This window comes from Podarcis cretensis (genome assembly GCF_951804945.1).
Source record: "Podarcis cretensis genome assembly, chromosome: 7".
NCBI lineage: Eukaryota > Metazoa > Chordata > Lepidosauria > Squamata > Lacertidae > Podarcis > Podarcis cretensis.
Window position 1 is genome coordinate 86,742,798 of NC_137176.1, and position 25,223 is coordinate 86,768,020.

Below are 25,223 nucleotides of genomic sequence, written 5' to 3' on the forward strand. Positions count from 1 at the left end.
ACAAATAATATTGTTACAGGTTTGTGGGGGAACAAGGTATCCCCAGATCCCTGTGTATCAGATTCCCTCCTATATATTCCTGGATATGTTCTGGGAAGAGGAAAGAGAACAATGGTGAGACCTCCATGAGTGCAGGCTGCAACCTAGAGAATGGCTAGCATAGCTGACTGCTCTGGACTCAAGCTGGCTGAAGCTATGAGAGAAGCAGCAAGAGACACTCTTGGGGAGGGAGGTTCTGCAGTCCCTCCAACTAAGCTCAGGTGTAAATATGAGTAAAGAAACCACATTTCTTAAAGACTCTGCAGACTCCACTGCAGGAGTAGAAGAAGTTCCACTGTATCCTTTGGCTGTAATCCATTATCTTTGTGCTATGAAAACTTTCACTAGCTGATGTGTCCACATTGAACAACTTGTGCTCACACAACTACAGGGCCATCTCTTCTTATCTTTTCCAAATTTGCTGGCAACCTTAAATACAAGGGTGGTCAAGAAAAAAAGAACATCATTACAATGATACCTGAAGGCCTTTTCAGGACTGGTCCTGAGACATTTTGCTGCTAGAGGCTATCCCCAGACATATCTGAGTTGGCATCTAAGAATATTGCACCCTTGCTTTAGGATCAACTCCATTCCTTTGTTTAAGGCAACTTTCCCCAACCTGGTGCCCTCCAGATGTTTGGAACTACATCTCCCACTCCCATCAAGCACAACATGCTGGGAGTTGTAGTCCAAAAAATCTGGATGACATCAGACTGGAGGAAGCTTGTTTAAAGTCATGCCATCTCAGAACTTGTGTACAATTTATCTTCCTCTCTCGACCCTGATAACTTTAGCCTGATAAACAGTTACAACAGTTGGCTAAGATACCATCATAGAGGAAGGGGCAGAGAAGACTGTGTAACCAGAGTTTTTTCTTATATGCATTGGGAGTCTTGTGCCTCTTATATGAAGCTCTTCTTTATTTTGCCCCAATGTTTTCCTGCATTGCAGGGGGTTGGAGTGAATGATCCTTAGGGTCCCTTCAGACTCAACAATTTTATATTTCTATTCTTCTTCTTGAAGCTGTAGCAGGTGAGTAGTGTTAATCTCTTTCCTGGGCTACCTTTAACAAATGAGTTAGAAGCTTTCCATATTGGAATTGTGTAGGCACTTACTTTTAGTGATTATCCCTTCTGATCCTCATCCCTTCTACTTGCAGACATAGTGCAGAGAACAGGGAAGAAGGAAGAATCCAAAGGAAAAGATTTCATTATGGCTGACCAGAGCACAGCCGCATCACTTGGTTTAACCATTGATGGGTTTTCTGGAGACTACATCCCTTCAGCATTCCCAGAGGACGATGCTGAATCTGAACTTTCTTCCTTCACATATTACCTGCTGCTCTTTTTCTTTCTTTTCATCCTTACAATATTCATATGTGGCCTGGTGGGGAATGCAATTGTCATCTGGTTTCTCTGCTTCATGGTGAAGAAGAATCCCATCACCACCTACATTTTGAACTTGGCTGTAGCTGATTCTTGTGTCCTTATAACTTTAGCATTTTCATTTTCAGCTAGATTTTGGCATGTAGGAGGAATTTCCTCTCGGCTGGGTTTTGAACTGTTTATTTCCACACATGCCATAAGCTTATATCTACTGACAGCCATCAGTGTCGAGAAATGTCTCTCTGTTGTCTTCCCAATTTGGTATCGATGCCACCGTCTAGAACACCTGTCTGAAATTGTTTGTGCATTAATATGGGCAATGTCCATTCTGGTGTTTGGAATCTATAACTTTTTCATTTTAACCCAATATGCAGACTTTGACATAATGAGTTTTGTCATTCATATGATCAGCTCTGTATTTTGCATACTTGTTGTGGTCATCTGTACTGTGATCCTTTTCATCAAGGTCTGCTGCAGTTTACATCGATGCCAACGAGGAAAGTTCTACACAGCCCTCTTGCTTGCTCTTCTTTTCTTCCTCATTTTTGGTGTTCCACTCAGTGTCATAATAGCTGTTCAATATTTACTTGCTGATATTAAAATAATAACAGCATTATATGGAGTAGTATCTGCTGTTATCAACAGCAGTGTTAATCCATTCATTTACTTCTTAATTGGAAGGGAAACGACGCATCGATTCAGAGAACCCTTGAAGGTGGTGCTGGAAAGAGTTTTTAGTGACAAAGCTGATTGCAGAGAAGATCGGAGTCTTCCAGCCACAACAGATTCAATGATGATGACTCCTTAAGTCTCTCCTTGAAAGCTAAGCTGTTTGGATGTCATTAGAGATGACCAACAACATAGGTTTATTCTTAAAAAAAAGTCTGTAGATTCGTGTTTTTCTGCTTCTTTTCTGCAACTTATAATCATGGGTGTTTATCTTTTAATGTTTGCTCCTTTAGTTCTTATACTTGTTATATGCTTAGTAGCTAACATGAACATCAGGTGGCATACAATTTAATAAAGAAAAATTAATCATTCACCAAGTGGGATTTGTTCAAATACCAAGGACTCCAAGACTTCAAAGGCATAAGCAGGATTCTTTTCAACTCTATATAATATAATAATAATAATTTATCCCGCCCATCTGGCTGGGTTTCCCCAGCCACTCTGGGCGGCTTCCAACAAAGATGAACAATACACTAAAATGTCTCATATTAAAAACTTCCCTGAACAGGGCTGCCTTCAGATGTCTTCTGAATGTCAGGTAGTTGTTAATTGCTTTGACATCTGATGGGAGGGCGTTCCACAGGGTGGGTGCCACTACCGAGAAGGCCCTCTGCCTGGTTCCCTGTAACTTGGCCTCTCGCAGTGAGGGAACTGCCAGAAGGCCCTCGGAGCTGGACCTCAGTGTCCGGGCAGAACGATGGGGGAGGAGACGCTCCTTCATATATACTGGACCGAGGCCGTTTAGGCCTTTAAAGGTCAGCACCAACACTTTGAATTGTGCTCAGAAATGTACTGGGAGCCAATGTAGGTCTTTCAAGACCGGTGTTATATGGTCTCGGCAGCCGCTCCCTGTCACCAGTCTAGCTGCCGCGTTCTGGATTAGTTGTAGTTTCCGGGTCACCTTCAAAGGTAGCCCCATGTAGAGCGCATTGCAGTAGTCCAAGCGGGAGATAACCAGAGCATGCACCACTCTGGCGAGACAGTCTGCAGGCAGATAGGGTCTCAGCCTACGTACCAGATGGAGCTGGTAAACAGCTGCCCTGGACACAGATTTGACCTGTGCCTCCATGGACAGCTGTGAGTCCAAAATGACTCCCAGGCTGCACACCTGGTCCTTCAGGGGCACAGTTACCCCATTCAGGACCAGGGAATCCTCCACACCTGCCCGCCTCCTGTCCCCCAAAAACAGTACTTCTGTCTTGTCAGGATTCAACCTCAATCTGTTAGCCACCATCCATCCTCCAACCGCCTCCAGACACTCACACAGGACCTTCACTGCCTTCACTGGTTCTGATTTAAAAGAGAGGTAGAGCTGGGTATCATTCACATACTGATGAACACCCAGCCCAAACCTGCATGTAAATGTTGAAAAGCATGGGGGAGTGGACAGAACCCTGAGGCACCCCACAAGTGAGAGCCCAGGGGTCTGAACACTCATCCCCCCCCCACCACTTTCTGAACACGGCCCAGGAGGAAGGAGCGGAACCACTGTATGACAGTGCCCCCAGCTCCCAGCCCCTCAAGATGGTCCAGAAGGATGTTATGGTCGATGGTATCAAATGCCGCTGAGAGATCCAGCAGAACAAGGAAACAGCTCTCACCTTTGTCCCTAGCCCGCCGGAGATCATCAACCAGTGTGACCAAGGCAGTTTCAGTCCCATGATGAGGCCTGAATCCCGACTGGAAGGGATCCAAATGGTCTGCTTCTTCCAGGCGTGCCTGGAGTTGTTCAGCAACCACTCACTCAATCACCTTGCCGAAGAATGGAAGATTTGAGACTGGGTGATAATTGGCCATCGTGGCCGCATCTAAAGATGGTTTTTTTAAGAAGCGGTTTAATAACCGCCTCTTTCAGTGCGCCTGGGAAGGCTCCCTCACGGAGGGAAGTATTCACCACCCCACGAAGCCCATTGCCCAGTCCTTCCCAGCTAGCTTTTATAAGCCAGGATGGGCAAGGATCCAGGAGACAGGTGGTTGGCTTCACTCGTCCAAGCAGCCTGTCCACATCCTTGGAGGTCACAGATTGGAATTGATCCCACACAGCTTGACTAGACAGGACTCTAGCACTCTCCCGCCCCGGCCCTGCTCCCACGGTGGAGTCTACTTCTTCCCGAATCTGAGTGATTTTATCTGCAAAAAACTTTGCAAAATCATTGCAGGAGATCATGTGACCCGTACTGGGCCCCAATGTCGCAGGTGCTTCCGCTAAATTGTGAACCACCTGAAAAAGTCTCCTGCTGCTGTTTTCTGCAGATGCAATAGAGGCGGCGAAGAAAGTCTTCTTCGCTGTCGCTATCGCCACTTGGTACTTGGTTCAACATTGAGCTCTAACCTGTGTCTGGTCAGATTCGGAATGAGTTATCTGCCACCGGAGCTCTAGCCGTCTCAACGATTGTTTCATTGTCCTTAGATCTGTGGAAAACCACGGGGCTGCCCGGGCTCCATGCAATCATTTGGCTTCGGAGCCAAACAGTCAATAGCCCTGGTTAACTCCACATTCCAGCGGGCCACCAGGGAATCGGCTGAAAGGCCATCAACATGGGATAAAGCATCCCCTACCACTCTCTATCCCTTTGGAAGCTCTGCACACCCTTGGTGTGAAAGTGTGAATTTAACACACCTGGTCATTCATTACGTGTGAAGCTTGAGCTGCTGTAAAAGCCATCTGGTCCCCTGGCAGAACCTCCTGCATCTCCAATCCTACCTGGTTCCACCACAAATAATATTGTTACAAGGTATCCCCAGATCCCTGTGTGTCAGAGTCCCCCCTGTATATTCCTGGATATGTTCTGGGAAGAAGAAAGAAAACAAAAGTGAGACCTCCATGAGTGCAGGCTGCAACCTAGAGACTGGTGGGCATAGCTGACTGCTCTGGACTCAAGCTGACTGAAGCTATGAGAGAAGCAGCAAGAGACACTCTTGGGGAGGGAGGTTCTGCAGTCCCTCAATCAAAACTCAGGTTTAAATATGTGTAAATAAGCCATACTTCTTAATGACACTGCAGGCTCCACAGGATTGGCAACAACAGGAGCAGACATGTTCTATGCTTACAATAACATTTTATTACCTTGTCAATTGTGCTGTTTTAAATGTGCATTTTTTTTTAATTTGGTTTCTTCTAGTAATGTTTTCTTTCGAAATGTTTAAGACAATATTTTAGTTTCTTGGTAACTATTTTGCTTTGAATGTATATTTAACTTTCTTCAGTATTTGTTTTATCCTGGATTTGATGCTCTCATGTGTTTTAAACCACACTGAGGTTTTTTCTTTAAAATATACAGAGGCATAGCAATGAAATGAATAATAGCAATAATGGAAATTGCTGAATTGTAGGCTCAGATTGGCAATCATTGTGGGCAGCATAAAGTAAGCACCTTGGTACCCACTTGGAGAATTGCCTTGGTTTCCTCTCTGTTGTCATGTATTGTGTCTTTCATTTTCCTTCCTCTTGTTCTCCTAAAGTAGGCCACTGTTTATCTTGCTAGATATATAGAGTGATGTGTTTTGCGGGCAGTGGAAAAAGGGCAGAATGGAGGCTATGAACTTTCCTTTCTTCAGAGAGCTATCCTGACTGGGGAAAACATGAGTCATGACCTTGCTTTGGGTCATTGGCCAATGTGATGCAACTCAAGGTTAAATATTATGGTGCACACAATATGCTGGAATATCTCATTTCTTCTCAAGTTAACTAATATATTGCATCAAATGTTACAGTTTAAGAGTGAAGTTGTTCCATCAATGTTTACTTGTTTTTTGTTTTTAATTATTGTTTCTTTTTATGTTTTTAGCCATTCTCGTTTTTATCTGTATTCTATCTTGAGTCCCTGTCAGGGCAAAGGCAGGATATAAATAAAATTATTACTGTTGTGGTGGTGGTGGTGGTTAAACCTCTACCTAAACAATCTTTTAAAATATATATTTTTTAAAAAATTGTCCAGTAGCACCTTAGAGACCAACTAAGTTTGTTCTTGCATGCATAGACACAAAAGCTTATACCAAGAACAAATGTAGTTGGTCTCTAAGGTGCTACTGGACATTTTTATTATTTTTATTATATATTTTCAGTGTGTCAGACCAACATGGCTACTTGCACTGTCAAAGGGACACACACTGAACATGAGAACTAAGCATCACTCCTTCTTGTACACATGGGGACATTTTCAAAGAGAAAGAAACAGTGGGAACAGAGAAAGCAATCAGTATTGACTAGATTTAGTCTTTCATTTCATTACCTATTTATTGACACTGTCAAAAGGCTTAAAAGCTGCTAACCATGAATGAGTGGGGTAGCTCTGGGATCATAAAAAGCAACATGATATTCAGTAGTACACCAAAGAATATAATAATAATAATAATAATAATAATAATAATAATAATAATTTTTTATTTATACCCCGCCCTCCCCAGCCAAGGCCGGGCTCAGAGCGGCTTACAAGCAATAATAAAAACAAGATGAATGATTACAACTTAAAAACAAAAATAAAATACAACATTAAAATAATGGAACATTAAAATATTAAAATGTAGCCTCATCGCAGGAGGAGAAGGAAAAGAAAGGGGAAAAAAAGAGAGGGAGGGAATCAAATTGGCTCCAAGCCAAAGGCCAGGAGGAACAACTCTGTCTTACAGGCCCTGCGGAAAGAAATCAGATCCTGCAGGGCCCTGGTCTCATGAGGCAGAGCGTTCCACCAGGCCGGAGCCAGAGTTGAAAAGGCCCTGGTTGAAGCCAATCTAACTTCCTTAGGGCCTGGGACCACTAGGGTGTTGTTATTTATGGACCTTAAGGTCCTCCGTGGGGCATACCGGGAGAGGCGGTCCAGTAGGTACAAGGGTCCTAGGCCGTGAAGGGCTTTAAAGGTCAAAAGCAGCACCTTAAATCTGACCCTGTACTCCACCGGGAGCCAGTGCAGCTTGAAAAGCACTGGGTGAATATGCTCCCGTGGCAGAGACCCCATGAGGAGCCTCGCTGCAGCATTCTGTACCCGCTGGAGTTTCTGGGACAGCTTCAAGGGCAGCCCCGCGTAGAGCGAATTACAGTAGTCAAGCCTGGAGATGACCGTTGCATGGATCACTGTGGCCAGGTCGGGGCGGGAAAGGTAAGGCAAACCTTTTACATCCAATAATAAACTGATGCTGAGGCATCTAATCATAAGCCTGCATTTTTATCAAGCTTATATTTTTTGATCAAGGTTGTATCTTAAAAATGAGTTCAAATTCACAAATGATTCATGCCAGGCAGAAACTAGGCTGGCTAAGATATTGGCAGATGTTCATCCTCTTCCGCCAGAGAGGCCCTCTGGTTTATTGCGGTCATAAAAGGCTGAGCAGAGGTCACCGACCTTGCATGTTGCAGAGTACAATTAAGCTACAATTAAGTTGGTAAATAGTAAGAATTATTGTGCCTCCCATTAGAGACTTGAGCCACATTTTCCTAAGGGCAAGAGCTAATGGAAATAGGGAAAGAAAGTGTTTTTAAGTTTTTTCTTACTTTGAAAACGTCTTTGCTTATAAAAAATTATATATATTATGTATTAAAAATATATTGGCTTAAATGTAATTATGCAAAGGAATTAGAAGCTAAGAAATGTTAAATCCTTATGCTAGATTCCTATTTCATATAGTTGGAAGAGATCACAGGGGCTATCAGCCACTAGCCTAGCCCCCCCCCCCTTGCCAACCAGGAAAACACCATCAGAGCACTCTAGACAGATGGTTGTCAGGTTTTTGTTTAAAGGAACCTCCAATGAAGGAGATCTTTCATTGATGATGCGTACAAAAGATCTTTGATACCTGTTTAAAATAGAATTAGCCACCATCTGTTTTAGCCATCTGCTCTATTTTAGAATTAAGGGGGCAAAGGTGATTTGGTAATTAAGGTGCCTTGTAGAGGTTAATGGCTACTTGTTTGCCAATTATAAATATGGCTTTTATTTCCCATAAAAGGGCAAAAGGAAATGGGTGTATCTTTTGTGATTGGTTCTAGCAAACAGCCAATAGGAATTTCAACCAGGCTGATTGGACAGAGGCAGCCACAGGAGGAGCAAGGGGGCTGGATTAAGGAAATATAAGTGCTGGCCAGAATGGCAGGAGGCCAGGCCAGAGCTTGGTAACCATATACCACTGTGCCTCATATTTATTTGTCTGACAAATAAATTATTATTTTAATTTCTCTATTGCTGCGTTGAATATTTCATTCCAGCTAAGCGTTAACCACAAGCAGGGTGCTACAATGCTATGACAGGCAAATCAGTGGCAAGGGAGCTAATGGTTGTTGGCTCACCTGGACAGGAGCAGAAGAAACTGTGGATCTGGATATGATACATCATCAGGTCAGTCCTCCTCCTAGTCTTTGGCCTTTCAAATTTCACTGGCACCCTCTGCAAGGCAAAAAATTGGCGCACTGCACCTCTTGCCTTCCATTCAGTACATGCACTATGTCAGAGTGGTGATGCCTTCCATTGACCCCAGTGCAGTGGAATAATAATAATAATATATTATTATTATTATTATATATACCCCGCCCATTTGGCTGGGTTTCCTCAGGCACTCTGGGCGGCTTCCAACAGAATATTAAAATACAATAATCTATTAAGCATTAAAAGTTTCCCTAAACAGGGCTGCCTTCAGATATCTTCTAAAAGTCTGGTAGTTGTTGTTCTCTTTGACATCTGGTGGGAGGGCGTTCCACAGGGTGGGTGCCACTACAGAGAAGGCCCTCTATCTGGTTCCCTGTAACTTGGCTTCTTGCAGTGAGGGAACTGCCAGAAGGCCCTTGGAGCTGGACCTCAGCGTCCGGGCAGAACGATGGAGGTGGAGACGCTCCTTCAGGTATACTGAACCAAGGCCACACTGCTCTAAATCCACCTCCTCCAACCTCCTTGGCCACCTGCTTCCCACTTTAGAAGGCGACATGCAAGTTCATAGCAAGGGACAGTAGCTGCATATGCTATTGTTATTCTTCTGAATAACCTTATTCTTATTCAAGGCCCCAAGGTGACTATAGAGAATTGCAAATAAAGCGGGAGGGATTCTGCAAATGGTTTGGTTTTGGCTCTTGACTCAGTCATGATTTGCGAGGAGATCTACTCATTTATGCCTTTCCTCTGCAGCCTACACAAGATTGTTTTTTGACTGGCTGTTCAAGAAACCCTTGGCCACATCGTCCCTTTTTATGTAATCTGTGCAGAAGACCAGCCACATAGAAGCCAGGTTGTGATGCTGTGAAAGCTGCAGATTTCCATTGCTAATTCAGCTAGCAAACCACACCAGCAGAAGCCCTGAGCAAATATTCCACCCCTATGTGCTCACCAAAATTGGCCTGCACGGATTGGGATAAACCTTGCAATATGAAGTGTGGCAGAAGAGGGTATCATTCTGACTAGCAAGCAAAGATGCTTAATTAGACAGAATGGATGCCTTAGTACAGGGGTCGGCAAGGCTTACTGGGCATGGACCAGATCACTCCTGCAGAGATCCTTCGTGGGCCAGGCCGGTGCAGCACAACACCGAAAATCGCGTCTGCGCATGTCCGCGGTGCCGGAAGTTGCTTCTGCGCATGCCCAGACCCTGGAAATTATGCTTGTGAAGAAGCAATTTCCGGCACCGCGGACATGCGCAGACATGATTTCTAGCATCTGGGCATGCACAGAAGTGATTTCCGGAGCCACGGAAGAGAGTCCCCATGCTGCGCTGCGCCGGTTTAGTGCAGCACTCAGGGACTTGATGAGTGGGCATCTCAGTTCGGGGGCGGCCCGGGGGCCAGTTAAGTGGCCTCCATGGGCCACTTCCAGCCCATGGGCCTTAGGTTTCTGACCCCTGCTTTAGTACATCACTGAATTCCTCCTAATCAAACGTTTCAAAGAACCCATGGCATTGCCTAAAAGGGCTACATATGAAACACTGTCAGGGACTGGTCTGAGGAGGAATGGTGGAGACCACCACCCCCCCACTCCTCCTCCTGCACCTCCAAGAGAAGAGGGAGACAGTATAGATTTACAACAGTGTTTTGCAGAAGGTCACAGTTCTGAGGCTGCAGAGGGCCATAAGCTGGGAAATATTGGGAGAGGAGCAGGAGGAAGAAGAAGCACCAGGGTAGAGACAGCTGACAGACTCAGCCTCTTTGGAAAGCATGCCAGACCCCTCCCCTTATCCCAGGTCCTGGAGAGCATTGAGAGTACAGTGGTACCTTGCAAGACGAATGCCTCGTAAGACGAAAAACTCGCAAAACGAAAGAGTTTTTCGTTTTTTGAGTTGCTTCGCAAGACGGATTTCCCTATGGGCTTGCTTCGCAAGACGAAAACGTCTTGCAGGTTTGTTTCCTTTGTCTTGCAAGTTTGTTTCCTTTTTCTTAAAACCGTGCATTCACTTCGAGGAGCAACTCATAGCACGCGGTGTGGTAGCCTTTTTTGAGGTTTTTGAAGACTTTGGTAATTTTTGAAGCTTTTCCAAAGTCCGTGCTTCGCAAGACGAAAAAATTGCAAGACGAAAAAACTCGTGGAACGTATTAATTTCATCTTGCGAGGCACCACTGTAGTAGAACAGAAGGATTAAAGCCAGAAAGCCCAGATCAGCTGGAGCAGGGATGATGTATGATAGGAGAGACGGAGGCGGTGGAACTTTACACAGAGCAATGCCATTATCTAAAAGAGGTGGCATTGCTATGTCTTCTACTTGAATAAAAGACTTCTGTCTTGAATAAAAGACTTGGTAAGAACTCTTCTTTTTTATCTGCTTATTGGCTGCCACCCTGGGAGGGAGCAGATTCCCTGACTCCTGACAAACACATAGGCAGTAAAAACCGAGCAACCTCACAGCAAACGTCCCTCTGAGGAAAGGTTACAGCATCTGGGGCAAAAGAAAGTATTTCTTCACACAGACAAATCAATTCACACAGTGCATAGTTAAACTATTATTATTATATATTAAATTTGTACACTTCCCTATACCCGCAGGTATAGGGTACAATCACAATATAAAAGCACAAAATATAGAATATAAACAAAAGCAACCCAATAACAGACGCAGACGCCCCAAACACATTTTAAAAGGGTGTGAAGGGTTTGATGTGAATCAGCCAAAGACCTGGTTAAACAGGAAAGTATTTGCCTGGTGCCTAAAGGTGTATAAGGATTGTGCCAGGCAAACCTCCCTGGGGAGAGCATTCCACAAATGGGGGACCACTGCAGAAAAGATCCGATCTTGTGTTGCCACCCTTGAGACCTCTTTGTGGAGGAGGCACATGAAGTAGGGCCTCAGATGAGGATCTCAGGGTCCAGGTAGGTTCACATGGAGAGAGGTCATCCTTGAGGTCCTGAGCAGTTTACTATGGGACTATGCTCCCACAAGAGGCAGTGATACTCATCAACATGGCTGACTTTACTCCACACAGGGAGGTACCCTGAGGTTCCTGACGGCAATGGACTATGCTGCAGCAACTTTATCAATACTGAGCTAGAGAGAAGTAGCTGTTAAATCAGTATGGCAAGAGAAAAGCATTCCTTTGAGTTAATGAAGCTGTGGCTTTTTGTTGTGCCTATTGATTACATCTTGCATCTTCAATTCCTGGGTAAGGAGATTGAGCTTCATGGTATAGTCCACTATGAGCAACTATTCTTACATGTTCCAGGATCAAAACATTTCTATTCAAGAACAATGCTGGCTAAGTCAGTTGATGGCTTGGGTTGAACAAGTTACTGCACTAAGTTTCTCTGCATCAGTCAACACATTCTCTTGCAGAGGATAGTGTTCATCCTGGAAGACTCTCCTGAAAATGACCTTCAGGGGTTCTGTAGAGGAACATTTGCCCCGTTTCCCCACCAAGTAATAAAGCACTGGCTTAATGCTGCCATTGACAGAGTGGAGGAGCTGTGAAAGTGCAATAAGAGTTTGTGAATGCTTAGGGGAGGATAGCAGAAATGCGACACTCCATGGGCCATGGCAGAGGAGGAAAAACAGGAGGGAGAGAAGAATGGCAGTAGTTAGGCTTCCTGGCAGTCGGCGCTGAGAGTTGCAACACATTTTGGCCAGCAGGAGCAAAGTGAAGACAGCTAAAATTGGAGGCAAAACCCATATGACCACAATGAACATGTTCTTGACAACTGGGTATAATACCATATTATAGACCAGGTAAAATGAAATTTCCATTCCGCAGAACATGACACACAGGATCCAGACTAGCACAGATAGCCCAGACGAAAGGGATTGTGGCCGCCGATGTTGGTAGCAGCTCGGAAAAGAGACAGAGAGGCATCTTTCTATACTGATGATTGTATGGAAACAGAGACTGGCAGTATAGCAAAATTGGCATAAGTGTAACAGGGGTATTGCAGAAATGCGAACAGGGAGCGGTAATCCACAGAGGTCATCAGCGAACAAAAAGATAAGGGACAGAGACAAAAACATGAGCAGGCCAAAGTCAGCTGCAGTCAAGTTCAGGATGTAGGTGGTGAAAGGATTTCTCTTAATATGGGAATCAAGGAGCCACAAAACATATCCATTCCCCAGCAACCCAAATATGCAGATAAGGATGGCAATGGGTTTAGTATAATAACCCAATTCAGAAAATGCATATCTGTAGATTTCTTCTTCGAAACATTTTGCACGAAGTTGCTCTCCGTACATTTCATATGTGTTTTCAGTGTCCATGGTGAAAATGTTGCTGCCCCACTCACTGCTGCTCATAATACTCCACACCGTTTTCTGTTCTGTTGGAGGGTGGAAACAGAGGGGAATTAGTCACTCTGGTTGAGCTGGACTACAGAAGTATTTGAACATTTCACATCAACACTTTTACTATTTTATAAGGTGAGGCAACCGAAAGCTGGCATGAACGGGTGACATTAGAAGCTCCAGATATGGGAATTCCAAAAAAAACCTAAACAATCAGCAAAGTTTTGAAATCAGTGATTAAAATCAGTGAAGTTTTGAAATCAGTGGTTAAAATCAGTGAAGTTTTGAAAGTTTCAGTCTGCCATCTTGATTCGTAATGACATCCAGCTGTATTAAAACATAGACAAACCCTGTCCCTTGATCTCAGGAACCATCATGCAAAATAAAAATGCAATATCTCAGTAGGTGCCCAAACACAGAGTTAACAAACAATCATCCAAAATAGTAGATTTTCCAGCTGAATTCCAGCATTACCATTACTATTATTGTAACTGGTTAAAAGGACTTTATAAGAGATTTTATATAGAAACAGGAGAAATATCAGTTTGGATTACTAGAAGGATGTTAGAAGAGTCGTTTTGTGCTGTCTGAGTACGGTAACTAAACATTAAAGGCTGGACTCTAGAGGGAAATTTGGGCAAAGTTACAGCCTACAGAGGGGACAAAACTTTTATGGAGTACATATGTTAAATACTTTGAATAACTGTTGTAACAGATAATTGTCAGATAGAGAGGCAGTTCGTCATTTTAATCATTTTTTCCTAGTCTTTTCTATTCTTTTAGTTATTTTTAATTTGTTCTTTCTCTTCCTCTTTTTTATTTAATTGTGTTTTGTAAGGATCATGGGTATTTTTGTTGTTGTTGTTGTTATTCTTTTTTTATACACTCCTTTTTATTATCTTTTTATAAATGCATTTGGGTTTTAATGCTCAAAATGTTATAAACCTTCCATAAAATTGTTTTAAAGATTACTGTTATTAATACTACTGTTGTTATGCATCCAGGCGACTGATACATAAGAGTAACACTTACGTTACTAAAAATATGGGGGTTGGGAGGTTAAGGCAGAAGGATGACAAGAATGAATGGAAGCAGAAGCTGAATCAGCCCTCAGAGGAAGTGGTGGGAGAGAAACTGCTTTTACATCACACTCAGACATTTAACAAATCTTGGAGCCTCATTGTGGTCAGCTAGAAACCACTAAAAACTTTTACAATTTTGAATACTACTTAAAAAAATGAAAAGGAGTGGGGGGGGGGAGAGAAATATCTTGACCTGGCCATGAAAAGTATTGAAAACAGTACTAAAAAAAACCTTCTCCATGCTCTCAACAGTGGCAGCCCCCTTTGGATCAGATTCTGTCCAGTGAAAGGGGTTTGATTTATTCCTGTCTCTTCGAAGAGACACCTTCCTGCATTAGAGGTTGAAAGCAGAGGCTGGATGGCCACCTATCAGCAGTGATGTCCTGGTGGGACCCCAGCCTCACCAGAGGGCTGGATGAGTTTCCAGGCTCCTTCTCATATCACAATTCCGTGTTCACAGAGGATGCAAGCCAGAGTGACTTGACCCCCACCTAAATGCAAGGCATAGCTTGGATTTATGTTGGGGGGCAGGCTTTATGTGAGGGGGCGCAGTTAACTACCCCCCCGGCTACACCCATGGTTACCGGTGCCCTCTGGAGTGCCTGGGTAAGGAGAGGTAGCCGTGTTGGTCTGCCATAGTCAAAACAAAATAAAAAAATTCCCTCCAGTAGCACCTTAAAGACCAACTAAGTTAGTTCTTGGTATGAGCTTTCGTGTGCACGCACACTTCTTCAGATACACACGAAAGCTCATACCAAGAACTAACTTAGTTGGTCTTTAAGGTGCTACTGGAAGGAATTTTTTTATTTTGTTTTGGGTAAGGAGAGATTGAGAAACCAGAGAAGAGGTCCCCAGGAACATCACAGATCCCCACCAAAACCTGGAACTTTTAAAGGAGGACAAAGTGAGGAGATGGGAACACAAAACTCTTAAAAAAAAAAACAACAAACAGGAGGATCAAAACTTACAGATATAAAAGTTACAGACATAACTTACAGATCCTTTCTTTGTCCAGTCCCTCCTGGGGACCTAAAGCTTCCAGCAAAACGCGATCTGGCTGGCTGTTCACAGTCCTTCCTTCCTCCTTCAGCGGGGGAATGTTTTCTCCCTGCTTGCTTTCCTGTTATTCACACGCCCTTCTGATTCTCGCTCTCTTGCTCTTCTTCGCTGCTTTTTCTCGACTGGCGTCTCTCCAGCAGCTCTTCCCCTCCTCCTCCACCCCTTCTAGCCAGATCCGCCCTCTTCCCACGCACCCCACCCCCTCCCAGACTTCACAGATTCCTGAAAATCTCCGGATGCTCATTCAGCCTAGGAAATCCCCAGTCTAGAGCAAGTACTGCTGTTTCTGAAGAAGAGAGGGCACGAACTGCTTTCCCCTGCTGACTGATCTGAGAGCACATGTACACAGTGTGCACGGTGAGCCTGGGAGGGAACTACACAGACCGCATTTTTTAAAAAAGAGGCTTGAATGCTACTCTCAGTTAAAGAGGAAAGTACAATTTGCAGAAGGAGCTGGTTATCTGCCAGAGACAGGCCACAGAGACTTTGCAAAGTGATCCAGCAGTCTTTCTGGTGAAGATTTTGATCTCCTGTGCACAGGAAACTTTGCGTGGCAGAAGATTTAACTCTGTGAACCCTGAGCTTGCAAATGAAAAGAGGCTTTTCTGTTTCTTCCAGCTGGCAGACGATATAGAATCATAGAACTGTAGATTTGGAAAGAACCCAATGTCATCTAGTCCAACCCGCTGCAATGCCCCTAGGGGTCTCAACTGACAGTTACCATCTAACCTCTGCTTCAAAACCTCTAACAAAGGAGAGTCCACCACTTCCCAAGGGAGTCTGTTCCACTGTCAAACTACTGTCAGAAAGTTCTTCCTGATGTTTAGTTAGAATCTTCTTTCTTCTAACTTGTCGTCGTCCCCCCCCCCCCAGACATGGAGTTGTCTTGTTGCAGGAATTTATGTACAGGTGTGTGTGTGGGGGGTGCCCCTCCAGCAAATATCATGCACATGCAGCCCACTACCAAAATCAGCACAATCACTTTTGTGACTTTTGTGATTTGTCCCCACAAAACACTTCATCACAGTTTCTTCCTATCTATTCAAAGGGCCTCTGCTGCACAATACCAAATGTAACAATTCACTGATAAATGTATCACTGGGAAAACTTCAGAAATTCATATAGACATGTGAGCTCAGGTACTCAGCAGCCCCTCTGCCTGAGTGATAATTCCTGGCATCCTGATACCTGAGTGCCAGACAGGTAGCCATTCCAGAAATAACAAACCCAGATGAAGACAAAAGGGTGTGATTAACTTGGCTGGGAAACAGGGAAATGTAAATATCTCTTTTGTTACGCTTGATGGGTGTTTGGTGGAGGGCAAGGAGAACCATGGTGCATTGTCCAGGATGCTCAGATTACTGCCACCAGACCTCCCCTCTCATGATGTAACCATAATGTATTAGTGATGCAGTTTGGGGGGGGGTGTAGCAGCTAATAAAAGTTTGGGTGCTCTTTTGTTCAGGGTTTCCATCTTGTTCCACCTTGTGGCAGGTGGGAGTCCTGTTGTGGCAATCTTCAATAAAGACCAGGACTACTGGCTGCTGTTTTGCTCTGGTATTCCTGGCCGGTGTCCTTGTTTTTTGTCCAAGGGAGCTCTCAGATTTATCCATTAACAGTCTGAACATGTAGGACCTACTTTCTGTACTTTATGAAGAGTCTAGATGCATCTTGGTTGGATGCCTACCTAACTCAACGTCCTAAGTAAATGCCTACCTAACCCAACATCCTGTTCCTTCCCATGGCCAATCAGATGCCTGTGAGAAGCCCACAAACAGGGCATGAGCACAATAGTCCATCCATGCTGTTATTCCCCTGTTGGCGATCCTTTTTGGTAGACACATGTTTCACACACACATATTCTAGGAGTCTCTTGAATCATGGCCTTTAGATAGTGGTAGCAGCATGTCTTGGCAAGCTTATCCAGGAAATGTTCTCTACTTCAGGCTCAGTTGGTTAGACCACAGTGCCACTCGCATCCCACTCCAACAGGATAAAAAAAGGTAAAGGGACCCCTGATCATTAGGTCCAGTCATGGCCGACTCTGGGGTTGCAGCGCTCATCTCGCTTGATTGGCCAAGGGAGCCGGTGTACAGCTTCCGGGTCATGTGGCGAGCATAACTAAGCCACTTCTGGTGAACCAGAGCAGCGCACGGAAACGCCATTTACCTTCCCACCGGAGCGGTACCTATTTATCTACTTGCACTTTGACATGCTTTCAAACTGCTAGGTTGGCAGGAGCTGGGACTGAGCAACAGGAGCTCACCCTGTTGTGGAGATTCGAACTGCCGGCCTTCTGATCGGCAAGTCCTAGGCTCTGTGGTTTAACCCACAGCGCCACCCGTGTCCCTATCCAATAGGATAGAAAGTGGCAAAATGTCTCCCTTCTGCAAATTGTTTGGTTTGGGCTCTTGACTCAGTCATGATTTGAAAGGAGATCTACTCATTTATGCCTTTCCTCTGCAGCCTACAAAAGATGGTTTTTTGACTGGCTGTTCAAAAAGCCCTTGGCCACATCCTCCCTTTTCATGTAATCTGTGCAGGAGACCAGCCACATAGAAGCCAGGTTGTGATGCTGTGAAAGCTGCAGATTTCCATTGCTAATCTGATGGCCTCTCAGTTGTGAATTCAACAGCTAGGGCACTATAGACAGTCCAAGAGTGGGTCCAATAGTGCTGTGCTAAATAGATGGGTGAACTTCTTTGATTTAATACTGCAAACCAAAAATAAATTCTTCAAGCCCACCGTTATGTTGGAAAAGCTGTGGAGAATGAGGTTACTATTTTCATGATTGGTGGGAGTGCACCCTGGTCCGCGCCTTTTAGGGAAAATACTTTTATCTGACCTCCAAAATCACTAAACTATCTATCAGGTGCTTGCCTTACTATCATTAGATTTGACCACAAATTCTACCCTTAAATCTAAAGAATTAATTTCCTTCCTGTTAACAGCAGCTAGACTAGTTATTGCCCAATGATTAAAAAACTCTAATATAGACTTAGGGGACGCAGGTAGCGCTGTGGGTTAAAGCCTCAGCGCCTAGGGCTTGCCGATCGCAAGGTCGGCGGTTCGAATCCCTGCGGCGGGGTGCGATCCCGTCGTTCGGTCCCAGCGCCTGCCAACCTAGCAGTTCGAAAGCACCCCCGGGTGCAAGTAGATAAATAGGGACCGCTTACCAGCGGGAAGGTAAACGGCGTTTCCGTGTGCGGCTCTGGCTCTGGCTCTGGCTCTGGCCAGAGCAGCGATGTCACACTGGCCACGTGACCCGGAAGTGTCTCCGGACAGCGCTGGCCCCTGGCCTCTTAAGTGAGATGGGCGCACAACCCCAGAGTCTGTCAAGACTGGCCCGTACGGGCAGGGGTACCTTTACCTTTACCTTTTTAGTATCCTTTTTTATTGAAGAAGAACATGATAATTTTACACCATCATCATCACAGAGGTGTCTGTGGAGGGGGTATATTGATTGAAAATGTCTAGTAAACCCAGATCCATAGTTGGGTTCCTACTGAGAGTATTTGGTGAGTCAACATGACAGTGATGATGAATTGAGGATCGGAGTCATTGTTCTGTGGTATTGGCAGTCAAGAAAACAAGTGTAACTTTTGGATACAGTGGTACCTCGAGTTAAGTACTTAATTCGTTCCAGAGGTCCGTACTTAACCTGAAACTGTTCTTAACCCGAAGCACCACTTTAGCTAATGGGGCCTCCTGCTGCTGCCATGCCGCCGGAGCACGATTTCTGTTTTCATCCTGAAGCAAAGTTCTTAACCTGAAGCACTATTTCTGGGTTAGCAGAGTCTGTAACCTGAAGCGTATGTAACCTGAAGCATATGTAACCTGAGGTACCACTGTAATTGTGTTTTTAATAAAAATTAATTTTTAAAATACTGCAAACCCGTTCTCTCTCTCTCTGTGTGTGTGTGTGTGTGTGTTGAATCTGGCCATTCCTCTTCACCCAATTTTCTTGGACAGACATTAAAAAACCTAAAATGCAAACCTGAAGTATTTGTTTGCCAGGTGAATGCCATCCCACAATTACAAAAAAAAATAAATGATGGGAAATGGCATTCTTATAGTATATATAAAAAAGGGCACACCTAAAGAGCTGAATTTTCAAGTTGCCTAAATGGCTACGCTTTCCCTCATAAATAACCTGCAAGGTATTACCCAAAAGAGTGCAATTTTTTCACAGGAAGCAATTTATTTCACACTGGGAACATTGTCAAAGCATCTAGGATAATGGAACATTACCTAATAGGCTGGTAGGAAGTTCCAACACAATATTATTACCATGTGCCACCCTCACTGAAATGAGTAAAAACATTTCACCGATATTCTCCACCCAGAATGAGAAGTTTCTTTTGAACTCTAGAAAGAGATTATGAATAAGATTCTGACATTCTGAAGGGTGATATCTCACACCTGCTTGATCCCAGCAGGGAAACCCAGCCAGTCGGGTGGGGTATAAATAAATAAGTTTTCTGTTTTACAATTTAAAATACTCATTTTACATCCTTTTTTGCAATTGTTTTTATTGATTTTCATATTATATATTTATACAGTACATTCTTACAATATTAGTAACCTTAAACTCTCAGGATTACCACTTCCCTCTACCCCTCTTCTGGTTTTCTTGTTTCCACATTATAACATTTACACATGGATTTATATCAGCATACTGTTCACAGCGGGTGGCGCTGTGGGTAAAACCTCAGTGCCTAGGACTTGCTGATCGCATGGTCAGTGGTTCGAATCCCTGCGGCGGGGTGAGCTCCCGTCTTTCGGTCCCAGCTCCTGCCCACCTAGCAGTTCGAAAGCACCCTTAAGTGCAAGTAGATAAATAGGGACCGCTTACCAGCGGGAAGGTAAACGGCGTTTCCGTGTGCGGCTCTGGCTCTGGCCAGAGCAGCTTTGTCACGCTTGCCACGTGACCCGGAAGTGTCTTCGGACAGTGCTGGCTCCCGGCCTCTTAAGTGAGATGAGCGCACAACCCTAGAGTCTGACAAGACTGGCCCATACGGGCAGGGGTACCTTTACCTTTACCTTACTGTTCATATCTATACATGGTTCTTTCTATAATCTCATATAGAATGCTCCATACATTGTAAAGTTTATCTCCGACCTGCCAGTGTTCTTTATATGTAAACAGTGTTTCTCAAGGTACCATAAGTTATAAATTTCTTACAGTCTTTTTGGAACGTCTGGTCATCCTGCTCATGGATTCGTCCCATCAGCCTGGCTAATTCTGTGTACTCTACCATCTTTGTTTGCCATTCCTCGATAGTCAGCAGATCTTGATGTTTCCTTGAGCTATCAAAACTCTGGCCACCATTGTCGCATACAAAATAGTTTTTCCTCTTCTTTTGGTATCTCATCCCCAACCATTCCTAAAAGAAATGCCTCTGGCCTTTTAGGGAAGGTATATCTAAACTTTTTTTTTAGTTCATCTGGCCTGCCACTGAAGCAAGGGTAGGCAAACTAAGGCCCATGGGCCGGATCTAGCCCAATCGCCTTCTAAATCTGGGCTGCGGATGGTCTGGGAATCAGCATGTTTTTACATGAGTAGATGTGTCCTTTTATTTAAAATGCATCTCTGGGTTATTTGTGGGGCATATGAATTCATTCATTCCCCCCCCCAAAAAAAAAATAGTCTGGCCCCCCCACAAGGTATGAGGGACAGTGGACTGGCCCCCTGCTGAAAAAGTTTGCTGACCCCTGCACTGAAGGGTATTAACCTCACAAACGTCCCGACCCTGTTCTTTTTCTCACACTGAGCAGATCAGTCAGCTCAGGCAGAGTGAGCACTTTAAGCAAAATTCAGGACCATGGGCAGCACCCATCAGGTCCCACTGCTTTAAGGCCTTTCCCCATGTTGTACTGTAGGTATGGAGGGATATTTTCCACCCGTTTAGAGCTGAAACTATCTCAAGACTTGCTAACATTAGGTGGGCACACTCGCTATACTCTTATGGATGCCCGTGAAACACTTTTTTTATGTCAGCAAGCCTATCCAGATGTGTAAATTACTATTTGCTTTTTATTATTATTTTGCTGATTTTATCCGTTTCTTTAGTTTACAAGAAACAGTTAAAAGCAAAAGGTTACAGTTAAGGAAAAGTGGTTAAAAGGTTTAAACAACAATTAAAACCATCAGTAAATTTAAAAAAAGAGATTAAAACTGAGATTTAAGAGGGCAGCAGCCAAGAAAAAGGTGAATGAATCAAAAGCTTTGAGGAAAGGGATTGAAAATAAAACTGCTAACAGTATGATGCTGCTATACAATTTTACAGTGCAACCATATTTGGAATACTGTGTACATTTCTGGTTGTTTCACCCCAGAAAGGAGAGCTGGGGAAACTTCAGGAAAGGTTGAAGAAAAAGGTCAGTAAGAGGGAACAGGATAGAGCTGCATAATTATGCATTACATGGATAAAGTCAGTTAGAAGTTGTTGTTTTTTCTTGTAGTAGTAGAATTCAGGGGTGATCCGATGAAATTGAATTTTGGAAAATTTAGGCTAGAGAAAATAAAATACTGCCTCTGAATGTCTCTGAATTCCAGTTGCTGGTAACTGCATGTGAACAGAGCAACGTGGCACTCAGTTCCTGCTTGCATGCTTCCCAGAAGCAGACAGCTTCCAGATTGACCTTTGGTCTAAATCAGCAGCCAGACGCTTCTTATGCACTAGTAATAATGAATATAGAGGGGAACTGTTATGGAAACTGGGAAAGAAAGACAATAGAGCCAGGACCCAGACCGTGTGTTTCTTTCACTGATTTTATTCATGACACTCATGAGCCATCTGCTGGCAAGCTGGACTAATAGCACTTTGAAAAGGGAATTTCATTCCCCCCCCCCCTCTTGGCTGTTCTCTAGCAACATTTGCTAATAGCTAGAAACACACACCATTCAGGCAAAGCTACCTCTTCTTCTTGCAAGTGCATATCATGAAGTCAAGCTCAACTTACCAATTTTGCAGGAATGCTGTGTGTATGGAAGTGGAGGGAGAGAATGCCTGTTCAGGAAAATATAATTTTATAGCACCCTTACATCCAGCACGCAAGGTCAATGTATGTAATCACATTTCTTATATTTCATTCTAACCATTTGCAGAGTGGAAGCCGTATTTGTGTGTTGTAGCTGAAACAGCAAAAGTTCTTGTGGCCTCTTTAACGCAACCACATTTATTATGGCATGTTAGGTTTCACAGACTGTACAAGTCGGACAAGGTGCAGTCCCAAAAAGTTTATGCCATCCTAAATGTATCAAGCTTTAAAGGGTCACTCATAGAATGCATTTGGATGTGGCTATTATTGGACACGGGTGGCGCTGTGGGTTAAATCACAGAGCCTAGGGCTTGCTGATCAGAAGGTCAGCAGTTCAAATCCCCACGACAGGGTGAGCTCCCGTTGCTCAGTCCCTACTCCTGCCCACCTAGCAGTTCAAAAGCATGTCAAAGTGCAAGTAGATAAATAGGTACCGCTCCGGCAGGAAGGTAAACGGTGTTTCCATGCGCTGCTCTGGTTCACCAGAAGCAGCTTAGTCATGCTGGCCACATGACCCAGAAGCTGTAAGCCAGCTCCCTCGGCCAATAAAGTGAGATGAGCGCCACAACCCCAGAGTCGTCTGCGACTGGACCTAATGGTCAGGGGTCCCTTTCCCTTATTATTGTGTTAGTCTTCCTGGTCAGAAGGCTAGTGCTTCTAACATTCCTTTTGCATCGCATTACCTGCTGCATTAAAGTATTTCCCTTTTTTGATATGTCCAAGCAGGTGGGTGTGGTATGACACAACAGCAGATATCATCGGACATGTCACCACCCTTTATGAGCATGTGTACTTCTGTTTCCCCATGACTGGCCCAAGAAAATAGTGGGGGAAACTGTATCCTAGAATACCAGCCCATATTTCATCACAATGGTGTGGTTTGTGAAAATAGAGCAAAAATGTACAGCACAAAATTCCTGCAATTTTCCAGGTTAATAGGATTGCAAATTTATTATATTTTTTCTGGAAGCAATTATCACAGAATTATGTACTAAACTTCCACTAGATTCTGCTAGATATCCAAAAGTGGTTTTTATGTCATGTGAAAGATCTTATATAACACAGGAATTATTAGGTAAGGAAACATTGGGGAAATGAAGAGATGTGCTGTCTGAATGCAGTCTTAGTTATTTCTAGGCTTTATAAGCAACTCTATTTAAACTTGTGAATAAGACAGATTCTTATTCCTTAGCCTATAAAACCTCATCATATAAATAAAAGCTGTTAAAGAGTAACTTTGGTGGTCATCATTGTCTATCTGAATCCTAAATAATTTACTTCCTTTGACAGCCAAAATCTTGGGCAGAACAGGTTGCCAATCATTCGAGGACAGTGGACACATTTGGAGTTTTGAGCAAGTGACATGGATGCTACCTTCTTCTATCACCATTCTCCTCTCCCCACAGAGAGACAGAAAGAAGACAAATTGCACATACCAACACACAACACTTTCCCAAGGCAACTGGGTAAAGGTTGGATCCAGCAGAATTAATCTGAGAAGCACAAAGAGCTGAAAGAGGAAGTGGGAAAGAGTTGCACTCTTCCAGCTTCCTTCTTCAGCTCCACATACTTGAAAAGATGTCCACACTAACTCTGGAAAAGCAGCTGACAATAAAATGATGCTGGTGGTCGTCCCATGTGCATACCCAATGGAATTACCCAAAGCATTTACACACAGGAGTATTAGGTAGGAAAGCTTTCCTTGGACAGTGCCATTTTGATGCAGTTGTGTGGGGCTTGCAAGTTTGAATGCTTCCCTTGCCTTTTCCCTTTATATAAAAAGCTTGAATGTCAAGTAGATGTATTCAGCCTTGTCCTCTTCCTGACATCATGTACATTCCTGTACAGAGGAAGTTTTCAGCTCATTCTTTCCACGAAGAGAATATTCAGACATATACTCTGACCACCTGCAACCTTGGTTCCACCGCAGTTTAATTACTTGAGTTGCTTAAAGTACAAAATGACACCAGCTAAGACCCTGTCCTTGAATCCACTGTTCTAAAGAGTAGTTTGCCTTGAAAAAAGCATTATTCCATCTATCAGCCAGCAAAATGAGTAATGGATATCAGCTGGTCCCTTTTCTAACCTGCAAAGCATTGCTTACTGTTGCTTCATGCTATTTTTAGCTGCCCTTTCACTGAAGTTGCAGAGGAATTTGGTCTGGATTTACTGTTCCAAGTTGACAACTGTGGTTCTTTTTGCTTGCACAGGGAAGCATGTCTTTAACCAATGTATCTGAGCTAGGGACATACAAATGTTTCCCTTTACTTCCATTTAATTTGGGCATATGTTTGTCCATGATTCTATTTTTTTCGTTTCCTATTTTAATCCCTTTCTGTGTGTATATTCACATGCACACATTTTCCCAAAGGCATCATTAAATTGTTCTTCTCATGGAAATTATCATTCAGAACGTTGCCATTTCCATATCATTTTACATGCATACGGGATAGATTCTGTTCTGGCTTCTTCTCAACCCATTCAATCAATATTCCTATGCCTTCCCCAGAAACAGAGGAGCCCTAACACTGGTGACTAGCTGTGTTGCAAGACAGCAGAGAACTAGTGATGGGTGGAGGGTATGAGATGTTTCACCCATTCCATGTTCCAAATCTATACACACACCAGCATCCTGCCCATGGCTCACAAGAGCACACGCACATCTGAAACTCAATGAAGGGATAAGTCACTACTTCTAAAACTGCTTTTCATTTTTTAAAAATGCAATGCATAAGGACATTAGAAACTGGCTTATACCAACTCAGACCATTTGCTCATCTAACTCAACATTGACTACACTGACTTGCAGTGGTTCTCCAGGGTTTCATTTCCCTCTCAGCCCTACCTGGAGATGCCAGGGTTTGAACCTAGGACCTTCTGCATGCAAAGAATTTGCTCTGCAGCCTTGTCTTCAAATTCAGTCTGATTTCCCCCTTTTAACCTTTCTTCTTCTTTTTACATTTCAGATTCACAACAAAAAAATACAGGAGGTCCTGTTGCCCAAAAGTGTCACTTCATCATTTCACTTTAGGTGTTCAGTTCTCCCATTAATATTCCTACCACAGAGGTAAATTCCCTGTTTAGATCCCTTATCTACTCATTCCCCCTGACCACACCCAAATCCTACCCACTTGATTCTTCTGTAGGAATCCTGTTGTTATAGTTTGGGTCTTGTGATACTCCTATAGGTGAGCTGAGTGGTCACTCAACTCAAATA

The 25,223-nt window shown here is 43.7% G+C and overlaps 2 protein-coding genes and 1 long non-coding RNA gene across 4 annotated transcripts in view; 2 read left to right on the forward strand and 1 right to left on the reverse strand.

Moving 5' to 3' along the window:
- The first annotated feature begins 922 nt into the window (after positions 1-922).
- On the forward strand, positions 923-2,517 carry LOC307219844 (mas-related G-protein coupled receptor member H-like). The gene is made up of 2 exons (XM_079983331.1): positions 923-1,071; positions 1,199-2,517. Exon 2 carries the CDS (start codon positions 1,252-1,254, stop codon positions 2,230-2,232), a length of 981 nt encoding a protein of 326 aa, XP_079839457.1. The 5' UTR covers positions 923-1,071; positions 1,199-1,251; the 3' UTR covers positions 2,233-2,517.
- A 4,325-nt stretch (positions 2,518-6,842) lies between these two features.
- Positions 6,843-25,223, forward strand: part of LOC307220607 — a 511,018-nt gene continuing 492,637 nt past the window's right edge. The window contains exon 1 of the long non-coding RNA XR_013840983.1: positions 6,843-7,010. This is a non-coding gene — a long non-coding RNA (uncharacterized lncRNA). The remainder of the gene's footprint in view (positions 7,011-25,223) is intronic.
- LOC307220474 (mas-related G-protein coupled receptor member D-like) lies at positions 11,187-15,139 on the reverse strand. 2 transcript variants are annotated; one of them, XM_079984471.1, is made up of 2 exons: positions 14,872-15,139; positions 11,187-12,856 (listed from the first exon to the last, which is right to left on the reverse strand). In XM_079984471.1, the coding sequence occupies exon 2, from the start codon at positions 12,831-12,833 to the stop codon at positions 11,817-11,819; it is 1,017 nt and encodes a 338-aa protein (XP_079840597.1). In that variant the 5' UTR covers positions 12,834-12,856; positions 14,872-15,139; the 3' UTR covers positions 11,187-11,816. The 2 variants fall into 2 exon arrangements, with proteins under 2 accessions (XP_079840597.1, XP_079840596.1); XM_079984470.1 differs by having other exon boundaries at positions 11,188-12,856; positions 14,900-15,138.

What these genes read in the sequence shown, in the direction of transcription:
- LOC307219844 (XM_079983331.1), top strand. Translation starts at nt 1,252, where the DNA reads ATGGCTGACCAGAGCACAGCCGCATCACTTGGTTTAACCATTGATGGG.
- LOC307220474 (XM_079984471.1), bottom strand. Translation starts at nt 12,833, where the DNA reads ATGAGCAGCAGTGAGTGGGGCAGCAACATTTTCACCATGGACACTGAA.